This window comes from Dipodomys spectabilis, unplaced genomic scaffold (assembly GCF_019054845.1).
Source record: "Dipodomys spectabilis isolate Male_0828 unplaced genomic scaffold, ASM1905484v1 ptg000002l, whole genome shotgun sequence".
Classification (NCBI taxonomy): domain Eukaryota; kingdom Metazoa; phylum Chordata; class Mammalia; order Rodentia; family Heteromyidae; genus Dipodomys; species Dipodomys spectabilis.
Window position 1 is genome coordinate 8,681,969 of NW_024870679.1, and position 25,172 is coordinate 8,707,140.

General features: G+C 34.4%; 1 protein-coding gene across 4 annotated transcripts in view; it reads left to right on the top strand.

Moving 5' to 3' along the window:
* The window catches only part of Col11a1 (collagen type XI alpha 1 chain), a 170,504-nt gene that overhangs the window by 64,494 nt on the left and 80,838 nt on the right, over positions 1-25,172 (top strand). For all 4 annotated transcript variants that reach the window (XM_042678073.1, XM_042678088.1, XM_042678065.1 and 1 more), the window contains 16 exons: positions 2,252-2,308; positions 6,021-6,074; positions 7,812-7,865; positions 7,984-8,037; positions 8,208-8,261; positions 9,328-9,381; positions 9,633-9,677; positions 11,038-11,091; positions 11,789-11,833; positions 12,087-12,140; positions 12,650-12,694; positions 18,373-18,426; positions 19,555-19,599; positions 21,073-21,126; positions 21,207-21,251; positions 23,440-23,493. In XM_042678073.1, the coding sequence (XP_042534007.1) occupies positions 2,252-2,308; positions 6,021-6,074; positions 7,812-7,865; positions 7,984-8,037; positions 8,208-8,261; positions 9,328-9,381; positions 9,633-9,677; positions 11,038-11,091; positions 11,789-11,833; positions 12,087-12,140; positions 12,650-12,694; positions 18,373-18,426; positions 19,555-19,599; positions 21,073-21,126; positions 21,207-21,251; positions 23,440-23,493 (822 nt within the window). The remainder of the gene's footprint in view (positions 1-2,251; positions 2,309-6,020; positions 6,075-7,811; positions 7,866-7,983; positions 8,038-8,207; positions 8,262-9,327; positions 9,382-9,632; positions 9,678-11,037; positions 11,092-11,788; positions 11,834-12,086; positions 12,141-12,649; positions 12,695-18,372; positions 18,427-19,554; positions 19,600-21,072; positions 21,127-21,206; positions 21,252-23,439; positions 23,494-25,172) is intronic.

Genomic DNA, 25,172 nt, shown 5'->3' on the forward strand with positions numbered 1-25,172 from the left:
TAGCAATACATAGTCATTACTTAATAAATACCTGACCCTTGTAATTCTGAGAGTCTCCTACCACACACATGAATTTTCATATTTTACTTATCTATTAGAAAGAATGATGCTGTACCATTTGTACAGAAATGAAAACATCTGGGAAAATGATATGACAATTATGTAAGTCAGGACGAGAGAGACAAAGGGAAGCATGATTTCCCTTATGTGTAGAAGCTAGAATTGGCTTATAACTTGTAAGAAAATACATTGGGTGGTATGCAAGTATACACAGATGTATTAACTGAAATACAGTAGATTCAAAGGCAAACTCAAATAGTGTAATTCCTAGAAAGACAAAATAGACACCAGAAACCAGGTACTTGAAAGGGGTTGGGTTGGGTGAGATCAAGGAGAATGTAGTAGGCAAATAAAGAGAAGAGGCAAATGACATCAAAAATTCAGTATACAAGAATGTATTCATTACCTTACATATGTACAATAAAACTCCTCTGTACAATAAAACCCCTCTGTACAATAAAATTCTTTAAAAAATAATTCAGTGTACAAAATAAAATTAAGAAGATGATTTTTGAAAGGATGATATTGATCAAGATGCATTGTTTTTACAGACTGCTTTGTTAAATGACAACTCCTTTTTTTAGCTTCTTAAAATAATGGAAATGTATATGTATAATATATATGTATAATATATATGTATATATAGGAATATATATGCATATATACACAGAAGAGTATTGCTAGATTTACATCTAGTATTTGCCATCTTTCACACCTGTGAAGGCAGGAATCAGTGATTAATTGTTTGATGTAATTAAGAGACTACACTCTGAAAGACAGTTCTTTATTTTATCCTTATAGGTTATTTAAAATATGCCAGTAATCTATGAACCATAATTATTTTTACTAAAATATTGTTTAGTTAAATTGTATTTTAGTTAAAAACATATTTAGATACGTGTGTGATAAGCAAAAGAATAAATCAGGAAGGAATTATAAATTACTTAATATTTCATTCATATTATTGTATTTCTTTTGAAGGAAAAAAGTAAATATAGAGTTTATGATTGGTATGAATATGGCAACCATTTTCACATTATGTCAGCAATTCTCTTTTATCCTCAAATTGTTGAACACCACAAACTATGAGTGAAATTGTAACTCACTCTCATTTGTTACGTACTTCCCAGTTTATTAATCTTAAAAAAGCACTATTTGTATCATGTTTAAAAGTAGCAAAAATCTTTTGTAATTAACATAAAGATATCCATAATGATTTACTAATGAGTTCTTTTTACATAAATGATATTATTTTTAAATGTATAAGGTGGTTATTTGCATGCACATGTTTAAAGGCCATAGAATTCCTGATTTTATTCTTATCTTGCTTGAAAAATAGGTAGCAAGCATATAATTCTAATTTTCCTGATATTTACTCTCAAGGATTAAGAAGTGTATTGTCAAAAAGTCTTGTGGTGAGTTAGTAGTGGAATGTTGGAGTTCTCATTCTTTACATCTCACACACATTCTAATATGATGGTTCCATCACAGTATTATTTTTATTTACTGTGGTTTGCCTTTTGGACGAGCTAATGTTCAAAACATCATATCACTACATCATACTAATGTATTTTTTCCTTTCTAATGTATGTTTTCCTACATTTTGAATATGATCATTTCACATTTCAATAGTCAGTGAAACAGTAGTGTGTAATAAGTCTACTATGCTTATTATTATAGAAGATAAAGATAGCAAATAATAATAAATTGAAGCATGTTAAAATCATATCATCCTAACACTTCTGGCGCAGTCTTGTTTTGTGCTGCTTGACTTTAAATAATTTTTCCCAATATAATTCCAGGAAAAAGATTTAATTCCAGGAAAAAAATTCCAGAAAAATCAAACATTTTATTTGAAATAATTAAAATTTTGAATAAGAATTATATCATACACTTAAGAGGAAAAAGATATTTATTTTCAAGTATACCTCATAGTTGAAAACTATCACTGGTTAAATTTGCTGTTCTAAAATCAATTTTAACTTTTACTAATGATGAAAACCTAACACGCCATCCATGATAAGTTTCTGCATGGTAAAAGATGGCTCAGAATTCCATTGGACATTTTCATTCTAGAAACTTTCATTTCATTCTTTGTAATATACAGCCATAGTACTTGTGCAAATAGCTACAGGGTTTTAATATGCTCTTTTCTGAAACTTTTCTGAACTTGACGTGTTTTGTTTTCTAGATTGCACTAAGAGGTCCACCAGGCCCAATGGGTCTCACTGGAAGGCCCGGTCCTGTGGTAGGTTCCTAATAAAGATGTGATTAATTTTTCTCTAATGTTCTTACTGGTATACATTCAGCTCCAATATACCTCTTTATTAATGAAGTAATGTGTAAGATTGGTCCTAAAAATAAATAATGAATGTGAACATTTTAGTTGCTAGTTAGAAACTCAAATTTACATACCTAAAGAAAGTATGTTGGGGTTTTACAATTTTGTGAGGATGAAGCCTTACGTTGATATTTAATTTTTTTTTTTTTTTTGGTTCCAGAACATAGGACTCTGATTGTATATTTTCAGAATTGGACCTAATGAACTGCATTTTCATGAATGCCTAGATTGACTTTTAAGGTCATACATATTTGGAAATCTGTTGTACCATCTCTAAGCTGCATTCTAGAAACTTGAAAAGTGAATTATACAAAGGAACTTTGAATCATGGTGACAATCACAAATAACTGCTTATGCAGAGTAAGGGTAGAGATTGACTATAGCCAAGAGACGCAGGCCATATTAGATCCTTCACCAATTAGAAAGGGTCATTGAGTTGTATCAGATTGCCTTGGCAAAGAGTCAGGAGCTAGTGGCTCACGCCCAGCTACTCAGAAAGCTGAGATCTGAGGATCGCGGTTCAATGCCAGCCCAGGCAGGAAAATGCGTGAGACTTTTATCTGCAATTAACCAACAAAAAACCGGAAGTGGTGCTGTGGCTCAAGAGGTAGAACACTCGCCTTGAGCTGAAGAGCTGAGGGCCAGCACCCAGGCCCAGAGGTCAAGACCCATGACCGACAAAAAAAAAAAAAAAAGATGTTTATAACCACATAAACATTATTAATCAGTGTCCTAGTAAAAAGGTAATTAAAGAATTTATTTTTAAGTCTAAATTCTGCAATATTTGTCTTTCTGGGACTGTGAGCCAGTGGGGTAGGGAGAAAGGGAAAGGATGAAGCATATATGTTACGGAAGGAGTATCACTAAGAACACAACAAGGAGTTTGGAGAAGAAAACAGAAAACATACTTTCTCAGTGCATTAGCATCCAAACAAACTGACTAAGGATATACTTAGAGGAGGAATCCAAATGCCTAACTCCTCTGAACAACTAACGAACTGTTTATCTAAAAAAGTACCAGGAAATGGAGATATGTTTGAGGGGGGTGAGTGAGCAAATGGGAGGGCACACAAATTGAGGGAGGAAGGGTAGCAAATGTCATTATAGTCAGCCTACATTATGTAAAATCTGACCTATGGCACTTCAGGGTAGGGATAGGAGAGGGAACATGAGGAGGAAAGAAGGAAGGGGTGACACTGACCAAGTTATATACCCATAACTTGACCTATAGAACTGTAAGCCCTGAGGCTGGGAAGATGGCTCAGTGGTAGAGTGCTTGCCTTGCATGCAGGAGGCCCTGGGTTCGATTCCTCAGAAAAGGCAGAAGTAGTGCTGTGGCTCAAGTGGTAGAGTGCTAGCTTTGAGCTGAAGAGCTGAGGGACAGCGTTCAGGCCTTATGACTGGAAGAAAAAAATTATAAGGTCTTAGTAATAGCAGCAAAAATGTAAAAAAAAAAAAAGTCAATATATTTTCAAACCCAGTACTAGCACACTCAAAAAGATATGAAGAAAGTTAATATAGAGGGGGTTAACTTTGTCAAAGTACACCACAAGCATTTAGGTGAGTATCACCTTCTTGTATATTTAATTTATGCTGATTAAAAATATTAAAAAGCTGGGAAAGTGGCTCAGTAGTAGAGTGCTTGCCTTGAATGCATGAAACCCTGGGTTCGATTCCTCAGCACCACATAAGCTGAAAAAATCAGAAGTGGCACTGTGGCTCAAGTGGTAGAACACTAACCTTGAGCTGAGGAAGAGCTGAGGGACAGTGCCCAGGCCCAGAGTTCAGGCCCTGACCAACAAAAAAATTAAAAACTTAAAAAAATATATGAAAGAGAATGTCAAAGCATAGACATGGAGAGAAAATAACTCACCATTTTCATTTTCTTTTCAGCATTATTGCTTTAAAATGGTTAATTATTATTTCTATTATACTCTCTAGCAACGCATTGTTACAGTTTCAAATATCTGATTTTAGAGTACAATGTATTAAATCCATTAAATTTAAAAAGTCTATATCAATATTTCAAAATAATATATACATTATCTTAATGTAAGCATATTTTATGCAGTTATTTTAGTCTAGCTATTTTTAATATGCACAGAATATATAGATTGTTTTTTTCCCATATTTTGATCCTATGTTTTTATGGGACAATTTTTAAAGTGTGTCCTTAGGCAAGGTACTAACTAATCTGTTGATTAATTAGTGCTCATAAGCAGGTTATATAATGCAACTAATTAATTATGAATAAACGGGTCATTTAATAACTATATTCTATTCAGTGATTAATAATCAGATTTAAAGAAAAGCTCTGTACTTCCTCCTGCAGAAAGTCAGTTGCAAGAATCCTTTATTTGAAGGTAGAAAGTCATGATTATTTTAATTTTCAGTATTAGAAAACTTATGCTTCCTGACTTCCTATATTTCTTGGGAATAATCGTAATAGTTACTTTACTTGAGTACCACCAGGAGGCTCTAGAGAGCTTTTCATAGATTTTTTTTCATAATGCTCATTTTTATTGTGGTTTGATACAATACTTGAATCAATAGAATATGTGTTGATTATTTTAAGAATCAGAAACTACTGAAACATACACAGTATATGTCTTCATCATGAAGTTACTATAACTGCTGTGTTCATTTTTAATGTTACAATGCTTTTAGGGAGTGTGATTAGCCTAGTGTATATGTTTTTTGAACTTACAACTCCTTTATGAAGCAATTTATTTTTTATATTGCTAACAAGCCAAATTTTCATAGCTCTTTTCAAATTATGTATGTTTATAGCAACCAATAATTATTCTAAGTTATTTTCATCAGGAAAAGAAAAGCCAGCTAGGAACAAATGCTTTGACATGTTTTTCAGAACAATTATACCAATAACATTTGTCTGGGAAATTTTATTGTTATGCCATTCAGCATCTAAAAATCCCTGTCTTTAAAATGAGCAGAATTTTGCCAAATTTTTTATTATATAAAAGGACTCAATTCAATATGATTCATTAAAATATGCCACAGTACTATATCACAGTATAGATTGATTTAATAATGCTTTATTTATCAACGCAAATGTTGTAAAAATCAGAGCAAAAAGTGCTCTGATTTCATGGAAATAACTTCTCATAGAAATGAGTGAACTATATTTTTGCTTATAGTTCACACACTGACATTCAGTTAATATACTGAGATCAGTTGTATGTTGAGAAGTAGACTTTGAAGCTGTGTGCTGGTGGCTCACGTCTATAATCCTAGCTACTCAGGGGGACTGAGATCTGAGGGTTGTGGTTCAAAGCCAGCCCGGGCAGGAAAGTCTGTGAGACTCTTATCTCCAATAAAACCACTCAGAAAACTGGAAGTGGTGCTGTGGCTCAAGTGGTAGAGCGCTAGGCTAGCCTTGAGCTTATGGGCTGAGGGACAGCGCCCATGGCCTAGAGTTGAAGTCCTAAGACTGACAAAAAACAAAACAAAACAAAAGAAGTAGACTTGAAAACTTATTGCATTAATTAATGAGATCTTAACAATGTGACTAAATATGTGAGTTTATTTCAATAATGGAAATGGTTAAAATGCTTAGGTGATAGCTAAACTGGGTTATGTTCTCAATTTTTCTCTACAGGGGGGCCCTGGTTCTGCGGGGGCCAAAGGTGAGAGTGGTGACCCAGGTCCTCAGGTAAAACAAACAAATAGTCTATTCTTCCTCACACCCAATTATTCTTGACTGCATTTTACATATGAGTACTAATGAAACATCTGTTGTCTCTTTTTGCAAGTAAAGAAATCTATTTACCTTAAAACTCCCATCCTCTCCTTAATTGATAAATCAAATAGTTGACCACTGGCGGTCAATAATCTGGATAACTTAAACAATATTTCAATTGTAATTGGAGCAGACTTGAAAGAAATAAGCCTTCTGAATACTCAATTAGCTAGAGATTCTGTAGAGCGGGGCAGAACAATTATAGTTGCCCATGTTTTCTGTGGAGAGTCAATTTAGCGCCATGTCTCATAAAAGTTATTTAATATATTTAAAAGAACTCAACCAGCCTCAAACGTTCAGAGTGGTGAGGAAATTGAGAAAAATGTGAACATATAAGCTCAAATCTGTTTAAGGATCCAAGAGTTTATTACTAGGAGGAGCGTTCCCTTGTATATGTGAACCACAGCTTTTGGCAAAAATGAAAAAACAAAAATCCAGGGAAAACTGCTGAAATTATTGGACTAACTCAAGATAACGCTGCCTTGTTCTCAAGCTTCATTAATATGTCTCTAGAGGCACGGAAGGTATTTGTACTTCCTGAGAACTGCATCAAGATATTAACATTCAATACATGAAGGGCCAGACTATAATTATTTTGCAAAGTTCACAAATGTGGCAGCAAGTTATTCTTAAAGCTATGTTCTTAGCCCATAATTTATTTGAGACCCTAGTTAATCTTATCATTGCATTTCAAGAAGGTGCATTTTGCAGTAATTGTAAAGTTACTTATAATTTCAAATGTTTATTTTCTATTGCATTCAGTGTATACTAATATTTAATGTTAATGTCGAAGAGTATAAAAGGATAAATATAGAGGCATACATAATATTTGTACTGGCAATACTCTTGATTTAGTATTAGCTATGTAGTAATATATTTTAAAAATGCTTATCAATTCTGGTATAAGATATGCGTTAAGATAACATTAGGATGTATTGCTACTAAATGCATAGCTAACCCATGGGAAATGAAGAAGAAATTCTCCAGCATTCTGGACATGATTGGAGAAACACATCACAGGAGTTGTCCTAAGTTAAAGAATGTACTCATTACCTTGCTCATAGAATTGTAACCCCTATGTATTTACAATAAAAAAAAAATAGAAAAAAATAATGAAATGGAATTTCAAAAAAAAGTATTTGAAACAGAAACTTGAAAACTTTAGTAGCTAATAATCTAATAGAAATATTCAAATATGGGAAATGGTAATCACTATTCAACATAACTGGAATGAGAAAGAGAATGACTAGAAGACATTTTAAAAATGTGAGGAAAAGTGAAGAAGGTTTAAAAAGAGAAGAAAATAGGAATGGATGGCTTTCAGTCAATGGAAATGTGAAGCCCCTGTGAAGAAATGCATAATTCGGGATATTTGCAAGTTTTAGAAATTCATCATGATACTCTGTGTTTTTTGTGTTTTTTTTTTGCTATTACACAATCACGTCTACACAACAAACTGAAATAGCAGTATGTCTTTTCTTATGAGAAGCTGTTGCTAAAAATTTAGTTCCCTTGTCTTCTGTGTTTTATGTGACTATTTTATATAGAAGTAAATTCCTAGAGGACATCAATCTCTGAAGCCATTTCTCTTGGAGATATTGTGCTTACTAATCCAAAACTCTACCCTCTGCTTTCAATGGTTTGATTTAGGGTCCTCGAGGTGTTCAAGGTCCACCTGGTCCGACAGGAAAACCCGGAAAAAGGGTATGGCCAAGTGTTCATGGTTAATTTGCTCAAATTGCCATGATCAGTTAATTTGTTTTCTGTAGCTTCCTCTTGATAGGTATCCCTTTGGCTGAATTCTATTCTTGGGTTTCACCAGGGACGCCCAGGTGCTGATGGAGGAAGAGGAATGCCTGGAGAACCTGGGTCAAAGGTCAGCAGTTCATCCTGGGTCAGGGATTTGGATCTTCACCTCTTGTTTGTCATTTTACCCTGGGAAATTATATATGCTGTCACCAAAGTGGAAGATGCAAAATGAAATTTGACATTCGAATTGCAGTGCATGTTTGGACTGTTTGGTGACGATGATTGTGATTTTTACAGGGAGATCGAGGGTTTGATGGCCTACCTGGTCTGCCAGGGGACAAAGGTCACAGGGTAAGCTTCTGCTGTTACGTTTTTGTCCTGGAATAATGTGAATGCTATGAAACATGCCAGCACTAAGGGGCTTTAGGAAATCAGAAGAAAACAAATACTTGTGAATCCATTTATCAGTCATTCTATCTAGTTCTGGGAAACACAGATAATACCACTTGTACAGTATCAGTTCTAAAATTGTTTTCAGACATTTCATATAAAGAGACTCTAGTATCTATACTAAGTTGAGATAAGACGTTTAGTTTTGTGGACGTGGGGAAAGAAGATGTCAATAGAAAGACATGATTTAATTTTGTACCTTCTTCCTTAAAAATTCCTAAATTTCTTTCTTAGTTTTTGTCCATGGAAATACACTTAAAAGACATCTGTGATCAGTCTGCCATTAGTATAATAACGAGTATAATAACATACTGCCAATTTGTTATTACTTTGTGATGGCATGAGGTTTTCTCCAATGCAAGAACTCATAATTTGCCAAAGCTAAACAAACCACCATTATGAAGAGCATTCCCGTGGATATTTTCAGTGGGATATTAAACAGAGAGAGTTCATATATACAGCTGTTGTTTGTTTTGTTTTTGATAATGGTGATTGGATTTAGAGCTCTTGAAAGAATCTAGAGCTTGCTAGATAATAAACACTACCTACTATTTTAGTTCAACTCCCTTTATAATTTCTCTTAAAACAAGAAATTCACTTAGTCTTCTTGAATTATGCTTGATTAATGTAAATGATTGAAAACTAAAACATATTTATATACACATACACAAAGTAAATCCTTACCTAACAATCTGTAGCAAGTAAGTTTCTTAATGCTTTAACTCATTTGAGAAGTGCTTTGGGGACGTATATTACTTAAATGTTTGGTGTTAAACAAAGATTACATTTTTCCTAGCATAGTAATATGTAAAGCTAGGGAGAATGGCAAAGTTGTAATTATGTCTGAGGTACCAGAGAGGCAACTAGAACCTAAGTTTTCCTGGCCACGTGTCCTGCTATGCCTGTACGAGATGGCGGCCTGGTAGACTTATTTCCTGTGCTAATTATATTTGTCTTTTTCTGTTAGGGTGAACGCGGTCCCCAAGGCCCTCCAGGCCTTCCAGGCGATGATGGAATGAGGGTATAGTAATATTTCATTTCTTTAAAAGACACCTTTAATAAATAAATAAATTTGTTTAAAAATGAACAGGAATAAAACAACTGGGAGAAAATGAGGGAGGGCGTGTCACTGTTTAAAAAGATATGTACTTAATGCCTGACTTATGAAACTGTAAGCCTCCCTGAACCTCACCTTTACAACAAAAATTAATGTAAAAAAACTGTTTTAAAATGATACCTAATTGTACTGCCCTTGCATCTGCTTGGTGACAGGGAGAAGATGGAGAAATAGGGCCACGTGGTCTTCCAGGTGAAGCTGTAAGCATTTTTATCTTTCTTTTTAAATAATAACATTCCTGTTTGGGGGGACTTGTGACTGAGCTTACATACAGAAAAGCAATGATAAACTAAATTAACTGTCATGTGAAAAATAGAATAACTTCCAGGTGCTAGTGACTCCTGTCTGTAATATCAGCTACGCAGGAGACAGAGATTTGAGGATCATGGTTCAAAGCCAGCCTGGGCAGAAAAGTCAGTGAGACTCTTATTTCCAGTTAAGCACCATGAAAGTAGAGCTGTGGCTCAAAAATAGAACACTAGCTTTGAGCACAAAACTTAGGACAGCCCTGAGGTCCAGGGATCAAGTCCCAGGACCAGCACAGAAAAAAAAAAAGAAACAAAAGAAAGAGTAACCTATATAGGCTTCTTTTGTTAAATAAGAAAATATTAGATACGTGAGAAAAAAAATGAGGGCTGTAACATTTTGCAGTGGAAACCACCGTCTAGTTTTTGTTCTTATTTGCTTTATTTCTTTTCATCAACACCATGAAGTATTTGAATAAATTTGAATACATTAATCTTAGGACCAGAAATAGTGAAAGAATGAGCAATGTAGTAAATGCTACATATTAAGATTATATCTTTTTAATCCACCATCTATTAGTAAAGGAAAACACACACACACAAAAACCTGATCCAGGAATATTTACTCAGAGCGAGGGGACAACAGAAACAACCAAAAAGACTTTTGGTTGTCAAACAAAAAGACTTCTGAATTTCAGTCATAATTTGCTCTGTGAGAGAGATGATCAGTTACACTATAGTCTGCCAGTTTCGGGAGACAGGTGAATCGATAAAGGCGGGGGAGAAGAGGAGGAGAGTAAAGCGATTAAAGAGAAACAATCTAAGAAATGATCTACCAAGAAACTGGTTTTTCTAATCTAAATATGTAAGCATCCAGATGCTTGTTTCTGTTCTTCAATCCGCATCCTCTCAAGAGGGGATTTACCTAGACGGAAAATAAATGAAAAGCAGGGCCCACTTAATATCTGTACAGTCCATCAAATTGCATAATAAGCTTCAGCTTGCCCTTCAGATCAGAAAATAATACAAAGTGCCTTACTATAAGTATTAAACTATTTTATTTAAAAAAAATTCCCAGGTGATTCATATGTAAATGTACAAAATCTGAATTTCTGCACTAAAGACTTCATGTTATTTATTTTGGCTTTTGGGTCAGGAGAAACACTATGTATTCATGTTTTTGAAAAAAAAAACACCCCCAAACGGTATTTTAAGAGAAGATGAGCAAATACTTTTCTTCTAAATGTTACATGAGATGGTTTTGCAATGCGAGAGGCATTGTTTTGAGAACATTTTCTTTTCTTTTCCCTCTTAGGGCCCACGAGGTTTGCTGGGACCACGAGGAACCCCAGGCCCTACAGGGCAACCTGTATGTATGGCTGGAAAGAGTCTGGTATTCTAAGAGGAAATTAATGGCCAAACTGTTTTCTGAGAGACCATTGTGTCTCTCAGCACAAGGCCAAGAGTTAACTTCCTCTTTCTTCTAAGTGCTAAGAATGTGTCTCTCTGACTAACCTGTCCTCTCTCTCCCTCTCTTTCTGTGTTTTTCTTTCCTTTAGTATTTCTGTCTTACAGGTTTCATGATAAATGTCCAGCATACAATGGAAAACAATGCTAGATCCCTTGTAATGTAGACATGAATAGAATATAGACCTCATTTTTATGCAATCCTAAATCATTAATTCCTATAATCCTGAAAATATGATTTAGTCACCTTACGCTAGTGAGTGGCTGGGTATTAGAGTAGCCTTTTCATTTGTTATTTTGGATGTAAAAATTTTAAACACCAAGCCGGGCGCTGGTAGCTCATGCCTGTAATCCTAGCTACTCAGGAGGCTGAGATCTGAGCATCGCGGTTCAAAGCCAGCCCGGGCAGGAGAGAACGTGAGACTCCTATTTCCAATAAACCACCAGAAAACCGGAAGTGGTGCTGTAGCTCAAGTGATAGAGCGCTCGCCTTGAGCTGAAGAGCTGAGGGACAGCGCCCAGGCTCAGAGTTCAAGCCCCATGACCGACAAAAAAAAAAAAAATTTAAACACCCCTGTGTATTGTTTTCTTCTTTGCAGGGTATTGCAGGCATAGATGGCCCCCCAGGACCCAAAGGTAACATGGTATGTAGCAAGCACCCTTAAATAAATATCTCAACTATCTCAGAACTAAATAGTTTTGTTGCTAAATGTAAAAGAAAAAAAAAAACACTTTCCTGATTATATTTTGTTAAATATACTAGCTACTCCTAGCCTTCATCTTTTGCAATATTTTCCAGATTCTCTTGAGCAAAATCTGGTCTGGGAGGTTACTTTTCAGTTAACAAGGAAAAAAAAATACATTAAACCTGAATAAAGACTATTTTTCCTATGGCAGGGTCCCCAAGGAGAGCCAGGACCTCCTGGCCAGCAAGGAAATCCAGGACCTCAAGTAAGTTCCAATGGGCGGGTGAGGGAAGAAGCATCGTTTCCAGGAGAATGCACAATTGCAAATGCTTCTGGGGAGGACTAAATAAAACTATTTCAACTGTGGATAAAGGAAGATACTTTGTATTCCTTCTTTTTTCTTCTTCTTCTTTCATTTAGTCAACTTTCAGAGGGACCCCTCCCCACCCGTACCTTTCTTCCAAGAGAAAAATGAGTCATGCAAGATGCTTTGATGAATAGACACACCTGTAGAGGGCTTTGACTAGAATCACATTACAGTCCCTTTGCAAAATAGAGTAGCTTCTGTAACATGCATGGTATTCTACCGTCTCTGGAAAGAGCAATGGATGTGGGTGTGGGTGTGTGTTTGTGGGTATGTATGTGTGTGTATTTCTGAGTCAGAATCCTCACATACTTATAAATCTTTTCATGTTCAGTAGCAGTGTAACAATTAACTTAACAATATATTCTTGTCATGTGATTCCTAACATTAAATAAATTCTGTTAAAACAGGGTCTTCCTGGTCCTCAAGGTCCAATTGGTCCTCCTGGTGAAAAAGTAAGTTACTTTATCATTATCATAATGACTGGAGGACAAATAAGGACAACCTGCCTCAGACAGGTGTCTTCTGTCCTTGTTAAGATATCGAAATAGCAGGACACATAAAACACCAATCTGAAGTTGAGGAGAATATGGTGTAGATAAAATTCATTCATATGTCTTTAACCTACAAATGATAGAATTTTGCAGGGTTAACACAGCAATCTTTCAAATGTAACATGTTCAGGACTACTAATTTTAGAAATTAACTGGTATGAATGGATATTTTGTTTCCCCCTTCTTCCCCTTTTGTTAAAAAAGTGTGACTATGTTCACTTACAACAAATAATTTATTCTAATATCTGATTGAGGTGAAATTGTGAAGTTCTCATTGTCATCATGTCTTATGTATAAACGACAGATGATGTACTTATTAGCAATATAATGTGGATTAAAAGAATACTTCTCTAATTAGAGAGATGTCTTTTTCTCAGAGTTCTATTCTATATTTCAGGACTAGCATTTACTGTCTAGGTTTTAAAACAGAGTTGGTACCCATCTTTCTCTAATGCTATTTTTTCTTGCCTTTGTTGTTATCTATGAGCATACCATCTTATTTTGTTTCATTTTTTTATATTATTAATTCCTTGTGTTTTTTTTTGTTGTTTGTTTTGTTTTTGTCATCCATGGGGCTTGAACTCTGTGCCTGAGCGCTGCCCCTCAGCTCTTCAGCTCAAGACTAGTGCTCTAACATTTGAGCCACTGCTCCACTTCTGGTTTTCTGAGTGGTTTATTGGAGATAAGAGTCTCTCGGACTTTCCTGCCCGGGCTAGCTTTGAACTGTGATCCTCAGATCGCATCCTTCTGAGTAGCTAGGATTACAGGTGTGAGCCACTGGCGCCCAGATAACTCCTTGTTGAAGTATACTTGATTAACCACAAGATTTCACTTCTCTTAAATTATTTTCACTATATTTCTAGTCCTCTCACCATGTAAATTTTTGGAATATTTACATCACTTTAGAAAGAAGGAATCCTTGCTTCCATTTGCTGTTTACATGCCCTATAGTAAGACAACAACTAATTTGCAGTCTGTCTGTATATATTATTTCTGCATATTTCCTGTGAATATAGGTGTGGATTTAATCAATGAATTTAATCAATGATTAAATATAACAGGATGTTTACAACCTTCTTTTTGATATAATTTTTTTATGTTTACCTACTTTGGAGTATCTATTGATGTTTAATACTTCCTATTAGCTTAAATATACCATTTTCAAAGCTCTTTTCACTTGCTCAGCAGTTATACCAGACAGGTACTTTATACTTTTTAGCCATTAATCAGAAAATGGCACTTCCGTGAATATTTGCATGCAAGTATTTTCATAGCCATATTTTATTTCTTTTGATAGGTACTTAGATGTGCTAGTTATAGAGAAAATTCATGATTAACATTTTGAGAAGCATATACATTGTTTTCCTAAGTGGTTTCACTATTGTTGTCCTTTTTCCACCAGCAATACAGAAGTAGTTTCTTCTTGCTCCCATTAATACTTCTTAGTGTCTCCCTTAAGATAATTCTTTTAGTGTGAACTGGGATTGCACTGTGTTTTCAATTTGCATTTCCCTTATCTCTAGTGATCTTGAGTATCTTTGTCATAGCTATTTCTTTCTTTCTTTCTTCTTCTTCTTTTCTTTCTTTCTTTTTTTTTTTTTTTTTGGTCAGTCATGGGGCTTGAACTCTGGGCCTGGAACTGTCCCTCAGCTCTTCAGCTAAAGGCAAGTGAGTGCTTTACCACTTGAGCCACAGCACCACTTCTGGTTTTCTGGTTGTTTATTGGAGATAAGTCTCTTGGACTTTCCTGCCAGAGCTGGCTTTGAACTGTGATCCTCACATCTTAGCCTCCTGAATAGCTAGGATTATAGGTGTGAGCTACCGGCACCTGGCTTGTCATAGCCATTTCTATAACTTTTCTCTTACACTTTCTATTCAGACTGCGAATAATATTCTAATTAGGCTATATATTATTTTATGGAGTTAAAAGATTTATTGAATTGGTCTTTGAATAACTTTTGGGGGCAAATGTTTTCTGTATCATTATAATTGAGATATATTATTGGAGTATGTTCTAATAATTGTAGTTCTTAGTTTCTAAATATGATTTTAACCTTTTAGGCACATGCTGTGACAGTGAGCTGCTTACTTAAATTTACTTTTGAATATAGATTTAATATAATACATGTACCCTAAATGTGTACTTTAGGCCAGTAGTATTATTTAGAGTCAATTGTAGCTCACGAGCATATGTACTCATATTTATATTATATTCAGTATAAAATTGAACATAAAACACTTAACTCAGATTTTGTACTGAGATTTTTCTAACGTATACTTAAGTATAAAGAATTTGCTAGCCAGGTACTTTGTCTCACACCTATAATCCTAGCTATTCAGAATGTTAAGATCTGTGGATCATTGTTCAAAGCCAACCTAGGAAAAAAGTCAATGAGACTGTTATATCCAATAAACTATTTAAAAAATCCATAAGTGGAACTATAGGTTAAGTGGTAGACTGCTCATCTTATGCAAAAAGAAAAAAAATAAATTAGGGAGAGTGCCTAGTTTCTGAGTTTAAACCCCAGGTTGCAGATAAAGGAAGATCTGCTTTTAGGGAACATTGATATATGTGAATTTCCTTCCCTGGCCACTAGTGAAATACAGGGTTTAATTCATGAATGTCTCATGTCAACAAGAGTGTTGTGTTACATAGGTGCTGCTTCTGACTGAATATATTCAGCTTATGAATTCAAAGCAATCTTATTCAGTCAGAAAGAATAGGAGCTCAAAAATATGAGAGAAAATATTTTATTCTCATTAAATCTATATTAAAAATAAATGTTATTTTTTCTTATCATATATTTTGATTTATTTATTCTGAGTCAAATTTTGTTTTTCAAAAATTGATAAAGGTATTTTTAACTGTTTTTTAGTGTTATATAACATTTAAATATAATACGATCAATATCATACATGTCAAGCTTAAAATGTTTGTATGTTTGGACATTATTACAGCTCGAATTCTATTTTATGTATGGTAAGATATCTCATAAAGATTAAGTCAATGATGTAAGCTGGATAAGTCAACTATATTTTTTTCTTACATTATTGGGATATGTGATGTATTTGATGTGATGTGATGTGATTTATGATTCAGAACTCATATCCTTCATATATTAGTGTGCTTTTTGTCCAATAAATGGTCACTGTATGAGTTTAGGGTGAAACTTCAAGACACAAAATAAATGCCTGTTAAAAGGAGACAAGGGTGTGGATCTGGAATCATTCAGACTGGGACTCTGTCACATATTGATGATGTTCTTTCATGGGATTCAAAGCAGACAAAAACAGTATGCTGTCATAAAACTCATTCTCCAAGAGATAGATTGATTTCAATTTTTTTTGAGAAATCATTGTACAAGAGTTTTAATGTTTCTAGATGACCCTCAAATATAGAACAACCCAAAAAAGTCCATTTAGTATTTATCGGTCACCAAGTCAATGTCATACAAGAATTCCACAGCTAGTCCTGTATTTGAGTATCATTTTGTTTTGAAGACACAAGACCATTGTCTTGAAAGTGAAAGTTAATTTCCATGACAAACAAAATTCTGCCATGAACAACTTAGTGTTGGGCAATAATTATTAATCACCCAATGTTCAATTACTTGACTTGAGTATGAATTTGCAGACTGGTGAAGGAGATGGAAAACTGAAGTCCTTTGAATGAGGGGCAGTTAATTTCAGCTACAAAAATCTAACTCTCCAATTTGAAGTTTACTTTTAATGTGTGTGCTCTGTAGTGACTTAATTAGTGCTCCTCTCTACAACTTGGAAGCATGGCAGTATACATGCATACATTACTAATTCTGAATCTTCTCTGAGAAAGGAAAAACTCTAAACTATGCTCCTTGCCTTTTCCATTATTTCTCAGTCATGGATAATTAATTGGCCAGTAAATAATAATGACTAGAACTAAATAACATTAATAATGTCAGCAAAACAGCTACTTTTCTATGAAGGGAGGGTATTCTTCTTTCAATAGGAGTTCTTACCATGTTCCGAACTTAGTGGTTCTGTGGTTAAGAAGGTGGTAATATGATGAATACTTTTTATTATTTGTTATTTACATATTACATCATGCTAATTTACATAAATGCATATATTAATGAATTCTACAAGTAACTATTACAAAATAATTTTTATATAGTAAATGTACTATATAAAAATTAATAATTACTGGAATTTCTATTAATTTAATAATACCTGGAATTTGATAACTGGAATTTCAACTGGAATTATAATCACATGTTCCTTAACAAAGGATGCATTCGGCCATTTGTCATTGTATGAATATCACATACAGAAGACATTGTTGGGGCTGGGAAGGTGGCTCAGTGGTAGAGCGCTTGCCTTGCATGCCTGAGGCCCTGGGTTCGATTCCCCAGCACCACATAAGCAAAAAGGAAAAAGCCAGAAGTGGCGCTATGGCTAGCCTTGAGCTGAAGAGCCGAGGGACAGCACCCAGGCCCAGAGTTCAGGCCCCATGACCGGACCCCCTTCCCCCCCCAAAAAGAAGACATTGTTCAACTACTTCTGTAGCCTCTTATTTCAATCATGATATCTGGTATCCTAGTGCTAGTGTCTCACACCTTTAATCTTAACTACTCAGGATGCTGAGATCTGATCATGGTTGTGTGCCAGTCCAAGCAGAAAAGTCTTTAACTAACTAGGAAAATGCTGAATTGGAAGTATGGCTCAAATGGTAGCCATGAGCCAGTAACACAGAGTGAGAGCACAAGACTCTGAGCTCAAGCTCAAGTACTAGTACACAAACACACACACACACACACACACACAAAGATGTAGTAAATGGATATGTGTGAAGTTGTTGCCAGCATAATATGGCACAGTATTTCACAGTAAACTTTTCAATAAGTACAATTGTACTCTGGATTTATAAAATTCATAGTACAGTAAATATACAAATGAATAGTTATTAGCTTTCTCTAAAATTATATTATACATAGTATATATGCAGCACTATTATACAACTGGAAACATGGTTTGTTTGTAAAAGATAACCATAAATACCTGGGTAATTGGTTATCCCACTGAATTTAATGGCTGTAATTTCACTAAGGGATAGGAATTCTCCCACGGATCCATAGTTGTATATGTTGTCCATCTTTTCCTGAAACATGACTACACAGTTCATGGCTGTATCTGAATTGGTGTATATTAACATTGTTTCTAATTAACCTATTACATATTCAGTGTTAAACTCTATGTACTCTAAGTCTATGGATTTCTGGTTTATTTTCTTGTTTATTTTTAGTTGATTTTAAAATTAATAGGTTCATTTTAAAGAGACATATTAATGACTGCATAAGCAGACTAAAACCTAGCATGTTTTTGACAAAATTAAAGTCAGTGTTCATTTTAACTTTACATTGCCTTTCTTTACACATAAATTGTTAAAACATAATGTATATATCACTTTCAAATAAAAGCCACTATCTCAAGTTAAGTATGTTTTTAATAGTATATGTAGTAATATATTCCTAAGCATAATGTGAAGCTCTTTGTTGTTTTCTTTGTAAAGATAAAAGTATTCTCCTTTTCTATTTGATTAGGGACCACAAGGAAAACCAGGACTTGCTGGACTTCCTGGTGCTGATGGGCCTCCTGTGAGTAATGATTATCTGGTCATGAGAATATTCATCTGGAGTCTCCAAAAGTAGATTTCTTGTAGGTTTTAGTAATGATTATATGTAGATAGTCATGAAGTAGATTGTAACAGTTTCTCAACCTTGATCTCTCTAAAATACTATCTGTATTGCTAAAATTTTAGTAAGGCCACTACAATGACTTTTAAATGAACTTATCCTCGTGTGGCACAATAGAACCTTCCAGAAGCCTGTTGATTTTTCTTTTCATCATGACTCATGAATTACAAGGAATCACAGTTTAGTTCCCATTCACAGTTTTCTCAACATGTGTTCGATGCCCATGCCTTTCTCTTTCTATGTATTTTCACTAACTTATCTATTCATCCTCTTTTCCTTTTCTGTTGTTTGCTAGGCCTGGGTGAAACTGTACAGGTTCATAAAATGTGTCACATGAATTTCATAAAAGTATTTCAGACTGTGAGACTTAGCTGCATCTGTCCTTTTCCCACACACGGAAGTCAATCATGCAAACATTTGCCCTTGTTTTTGAAAGAATTGTTAGTTGTGCATTTTTCCCTCTTCACTCTATGTAGTCAGATTTATGAGAGCCACAATACAAAATTCCTCATCCTCCTTCAGCTTGTTGAGTGTAATTGTAATGCAGTTATGTAGATTTACTGATGCAATTATTAATGCTATCAGTATTTTAGATCTTGCTATGTGTTTACATTTCTCATCCAAATGCTGCTTCTTGCTTTTGAAGATATGCATGCTCTCCCTGATATGCAAAATATGTCATATTAAAATACTTTGCATATGTTTCTGAAATATAATTGAATTGAAAATGAAGAATGCATATTATCTTACTTGAAAGTGCTTTTTATCCAAACTCTCTAAAAAACATCGCCTATTGAATGCAATAGATACCAACCAAATCTGGACTTACTGTATTTCTTTCTAAATATAATAATTTCCAATATTATTTTGAGCTGGAAACTCTGAAGCAATTTTTTAAAATATTTTCTGAAAAGGTTTAAACAATGACCTCAATAGATTTGAACAAAAATCAGAGGAAGAAATTCATACTAATAGCTACTGTCATTATCATTGTATTTTTATCAATGTATATATCTTTGCTAAATATAGGGTCATCCAGGAAAAGAAGGCCAGTCTGGGGAAAAGGGTGCTCTGGTAGGTGATAAAGTATTCATTTCAATGACTGTCAACTTGTTTCCAAGTAAGGGATGTCTGGATTTATTCTCCATCATATGCTTTCTGTCTTGTCCAAGGAATGTGAATATTAGGAAATGAGTACCAGCAAATATTGTCACTCTTTGTGAATCATGTTTATTTTACTAAATGGTTTTCTCTATAGTTTTCATATAAACCAGGTCTTGGTCATTTTTCATATAATATAAAAGTATGTCTTGTGTAATTTTAATTTTATGTTAATAAATTTACAAAATAGAGTATACTTTCCATTTTATAAAAATTCATCTCATACTCATTGCTTATGTTCAGCATATGTGGCATATATGTAGTTTGTAATCATAATTGTAATAATGAGATTGAATAATAATTACTGAATATCATTAAATTCTTTATGTAACCCCCATTTTATATCTACGGATTATTTTTTGTCACATTTAAGGAAGAGGATATTAATCTTTAAAAGAAATAATTATCAAAATTTCTCAATGGGACATCAAAATAAAAACTATTAGAATTATTTTAGATTATAGTAGTAGTGGCACGATCATTTTTGTTTAGATACACGACTTTAGTATTATAAGCACAGCACTGAGATTCTTCTTATTACTACAGAAGTACTGTTATGCTTTATGTATGTAAGTTATGCTAAGTTATACTTTATTTTTTAGACCTACTAGACAATGGATTCAATTATGGGAACTGTTTATTCTTGACTGTGTTTTTAATGATGAGAATGCTACAAACATATAAACTCTGTATTAGAAAATATTGATTCAGTTGTTTAATTTATCTATAGTAGACAGTAGACACAATGAAAATTTCCCCCCAAACATTATCTAAATGTTATTAATGTATCTAAATATGAATTGTTTAAGTGATTCATTAGAATGATATTTCTGTCACTCAAATGAATTAGTTCCGTTACTATATGGATATATTTCCTAATATGATATAACAAAATGTTGCATGCTAGGTACTGTATGAGGAAGAGAGGTTTAATCAGCTTATACTTTGGAAAGTGATCCCACAGTGTAGTCTCTGTGGAGGCCCTCTGTGCTGCACCACAAAATGTCCATTTTCATAAAGTAAGTGCAATGTGTGAGAGACAAAGGGATCAAATGATGAAGCCAGAGGAGACTGAGGGCTTTTCTCCAGTTGCCTGCTTTCCTAGTTCTGGGGAGCACAGCATTAACCTTTTCCAAGGGAATAATTACATCTGTCCCTCACAATGAGCAGCTGCCTATTACCAGTCCTATACCCTTCAAAGACCCCTTCACCTTTCTCATCTCTGTCGATCATAGCTGGCTACCACAACAAATGATAAACTAACCAAGACATATTGCCAAATGTGAATATTAGGAACAAATATACCATATGGGGTTAACATGATAGTATTTGTGTGAGTATCTTGTCAATGTGCCGTATATCTAAATTGCAATGAATTCTTTGCAGGGTCCTCCTGGTCCCCAAGGTCCTATTGGCTACCCTGGTCCCCGAGGAGTGAAGGTAAATATTCAGCTGTTTTTCCCTTCTTCAATTTCACCATGGCATGCCTAGACACTTAATACTTCTTATTTCTTCCATAGGGAGCGGATGGCGTTAGAGGTCTCAAGGGATCTAAAGGCGAAAAGGTACACTTATCATTGTTAGGCCATTTTTCATTCCTTCTTTTTCTGGTATATAAAATTGCAACTTATTCAACTTATATTTTCTTTCTGAAATAGACTGAATATTTATGTAGCAGACAATAAAAGTTTAGTTTTGTAACCTGTATTCTACAAACCTTAGAAAAAGTAACTCTTTGTATCCTAGAGTGAAGGTTAAATTGTAGGACAGAAGCAAAGGTTTGTGTTAGTCTTGTTTCCCAGGTTTACTTAAACTTTTATAAATCATATGAGTCGCCTCATGAATGGCTCTGCTAGTGTTTGGACAGAGGAATATTTCTTCTTTACTCTATACCCAAGTCCACCAAATTCAAAATGTATTGTAACATATAAAGTTAAACGTCTTCTAAGTAAGTCAACTGGTGGAAAAAGAAGTCATGCATCACTATGTTACATACAAAGTGAAAGGGTTATGAGGAGGGAAGTACATGAAAACTAGGCAGAGGTAGGTGAAAGTTAACATCACTGTGTGTTTTCCAGATATTTATGGAGTGTTTACTAAGCATCATGGTTTTGAAGGTCAGGAGAGTATTAGCCACCAAGTTGTTTATGATTCTTGGTTTTAATCTTTCTTGTGTGGAAACAAAAGTACTCTGCTCTCTAATAAGTGCCAGAAGGCATACTTTTGCAATAATGAGTAGGTATCTGGGGCAGACATAATGGACAGGTCAGTTTTAGGAGGAAAAAATTAAGATCAGGAAAATCCTTCCCAGACATAAACAGAAGCTGAGACTTGAAGAATGAAAAGTAAAAAATCACCAGATATGCAGAGAAGAGACAGTACTTACAAGTGTGTTGTGAAGGAAATGCAAGTAATTCTATGTTTATTTCTAGAAGTCAATCCTCAGACTTATGTGAGGAAGGAGGGGGAATTCCAGACATAATGGCTGAAAAAGCATAAAAAACATAAAAGCATAAAACGCATAAAAGGCACACATCATATTTGGGCAGTTTGGAAGTATTGAGGACTTTTAAAGTAAAGCTGACTTCATCAGCTTTTGAGATTTGGAGTTACTTTGGGAAATATATAAATATGGAGATGCATGTATGTCTGTCCTGCCTAGTTTTGTTTTTATAACCAACCTCCAAAGTTTTGTCCTCAAATTCTGCATGTAGTATCCATTTCATTCAAGGAAGCAAAACACCAATCCTCCTTCAAAACTTCTCTGATTCACTTCTTGCCTAACCACCACCACCATCATCATTATGCTAATAGCTTATTTCCTCATTCCGCCTCCCTGGTACCACAATTAGAGCTGATTCTTTACTGTTTCGTTGTCATTGGTAAATCCAAATTATTAAAATACAGTAATGCTCATGCTCACTTAATATTATCCAAATGCAACTTATTATCCTTTAGGAATTTAGTATTTTCTTGAAATTAAAAAAATAAATAATAATAAAATAATAAATAAAATAATAATAAAAAATAATGATGTTGATCCTGAAGCTTTCAGACTTCAGTGGGAATTCCATCTCTATAAATACCTATTGTTAAAGTATAGCTGTTTATAGAAATACTATAAATATTTTTGGTCTTCTTTGCAAGTAGATACCTGTTTCCAGCATTGTTGCTGGACAAATGATATCACAAAGAACAATCGCTCTCTAGAAAATAATTTATTTGCATAGTTCTCACCTGAGAAGAGATGAGAATATGGAGTAGGAGGTGAACTAGAAGGTTCATCTAAAAAGTAAATTACAAAAGAATAATTAAAAAATAAGCTGAAGTATAAATAGTGAATTAATGGTTAAAAATATTTTCTCAGCTAAGGTTTCATAATCCACTAAATTGATTTTAAAGTTATTTTAAGTATTTACTATTTTTTATTTAAGTAGCATCAGATAAATGTTATTATGAGAGAAAGATCGTTTTTTCCTTGAGATAGAGAAGCCATCACAGCCATACTTGTGAATAGTTCTGTAGTTTACAGCAATAGTATAGGGACATGGAAAGAATCTGGCGATAAAAGGAAGAGAACAGAAATGGAAAAGAAGTAAGCAGGTTTTCTACTGGGCTTCCTATGACTTAAAAGAACTTTCCCCTAATATCTTACATATCTACTTATCTTACATAGCCATATGTAATATAGATGCTACCAAATGATGAATTAAACTCTTGTTTATTCATTGTTTGTTGCTTTGTTGTTTTTAGGGTGAAGATGGCTTTCCAGGATTCAAAGGTGACATGGGTCTCAAAGGTGACAGAGTGAGTAACAAGAAAATCTGCACTGATATCTAAAACTATATATTTACGTAATCTTTTCTTATTTTGATTACAGCCAGCTCTGGTTCTATAAAATGTTCATAATACCAAAGAATTTGCTCATTTAAGGTTTTATGTGAAGGTTAGTGATTACGATTTTTGGAAAGATGATGATGTTTTAATGGTTTTCTTTTCTTTCTTTTTTTTTTGGTCCGGTCATGGGGCCTGAACTCTGGGCCTGGGCGCTGTCCCTCAGCTCTTCAGCTCAAGGCTAGTGCTCTACCACTTGAGCCACAATGCCATCTCCGGCTTTTTTCTTTTTGCTTATGTGGTGCTGTGAAATCGAAACCAGGGCCTCAGGCATGCAAGCAAGTGTTCTACCACTGAGCCACCTTCCCAGCCCGTTTTAATGGTTTTCTAGAAGCAATGTTGCAAACTTTTTATAGGTCATGTCTGTACACAGAAGTCTTTATACAGATCCTTCTCTACTTTCAATAAAGTAATGGCTCCATAGATCCATTGTATTGGAAATATTGTAAGTTAAATATGCATTGAAAAGCTGGACTATTATGGCTCATGTTTAGCCACTCAGGAAGCTAAGATGAGAGGATCACAGTTTGATGTCAACTTGGCAAAAAAGACTATGCGACTCTAATCTCCACGTGACCAGGCAAAAGCTAGCAGTAGAGCTGTGGATCAAGTGATAGAGCACCAGTGTGTTAGGCAGAGAAAGCCCAGAGGAAATGTGAAGTCCTGAGTTCAAAGCCCAGCATCAGCACCTCCCTACCATACACACACACACACACACACACACACACACACACACACACACTCACACACAAATAATTTTAAACATGTACTTTAGCGACAGTAATTCATTGTAGAGAATGACTGGTTCACCTCAGGATCACATGGTGAATGAGATCCATATTCTGAGTTGCTGCTCAGCTTTGACGTATACTAGCTCACCTTGTGTTCCTATCCTGGAAATTCAAAAATCCAATGACCTAATGCTCTTTCACTATTTCTGTAAATCCAAAAATCTGTAAAGCAAAGTCCGTATGTCTTTACAAATACTTCCTAGGTTTATAAAAATAATCTCTGACTTGATTTTGACTCCAACATTATTTTAACTTCATGATAGTGAAATCACATAATCATTTTGTTTCTCGTTTTTAGTAACTCTCATTTGGTAACTTACATAGTCAACGCTTCCTTATAGAATAGACTTTTTGTTGGATACTTTTCCCCCAACTGTAAATATTTTGAACATGGTTTAGGTAGACTTGGTTTAGCTATGAATCTCAGAAGCTTAGATGTATTAAATATATATTGCTTTGGGGATTACTGGGATTTCAACTGAGGTCCTCATGAATATTATTTCTAATGCAGACAAAACTCTACCATATCATATTTATCATATATTATTGGATATTATTCTTCATGGGTGGTTTTAAAATAATGATCTGCTTAATTCAAATAAGTGATTGGGTAGTTTTTTTATTTTCCCCTAAATTTCATGCATAGTGAACCATGCTTCCTCAAAACAATAAGCCAGCAACTTTCATGATTATTCATTGTTATGGTGGTCTGCAATTTCAGAGTTGAAAAATAAAGTATATCTGGTAAGGAGTTTTAGAAAGCAAACAAAAGCCAATTAAATGCTTTCTTGGGAAGATTTA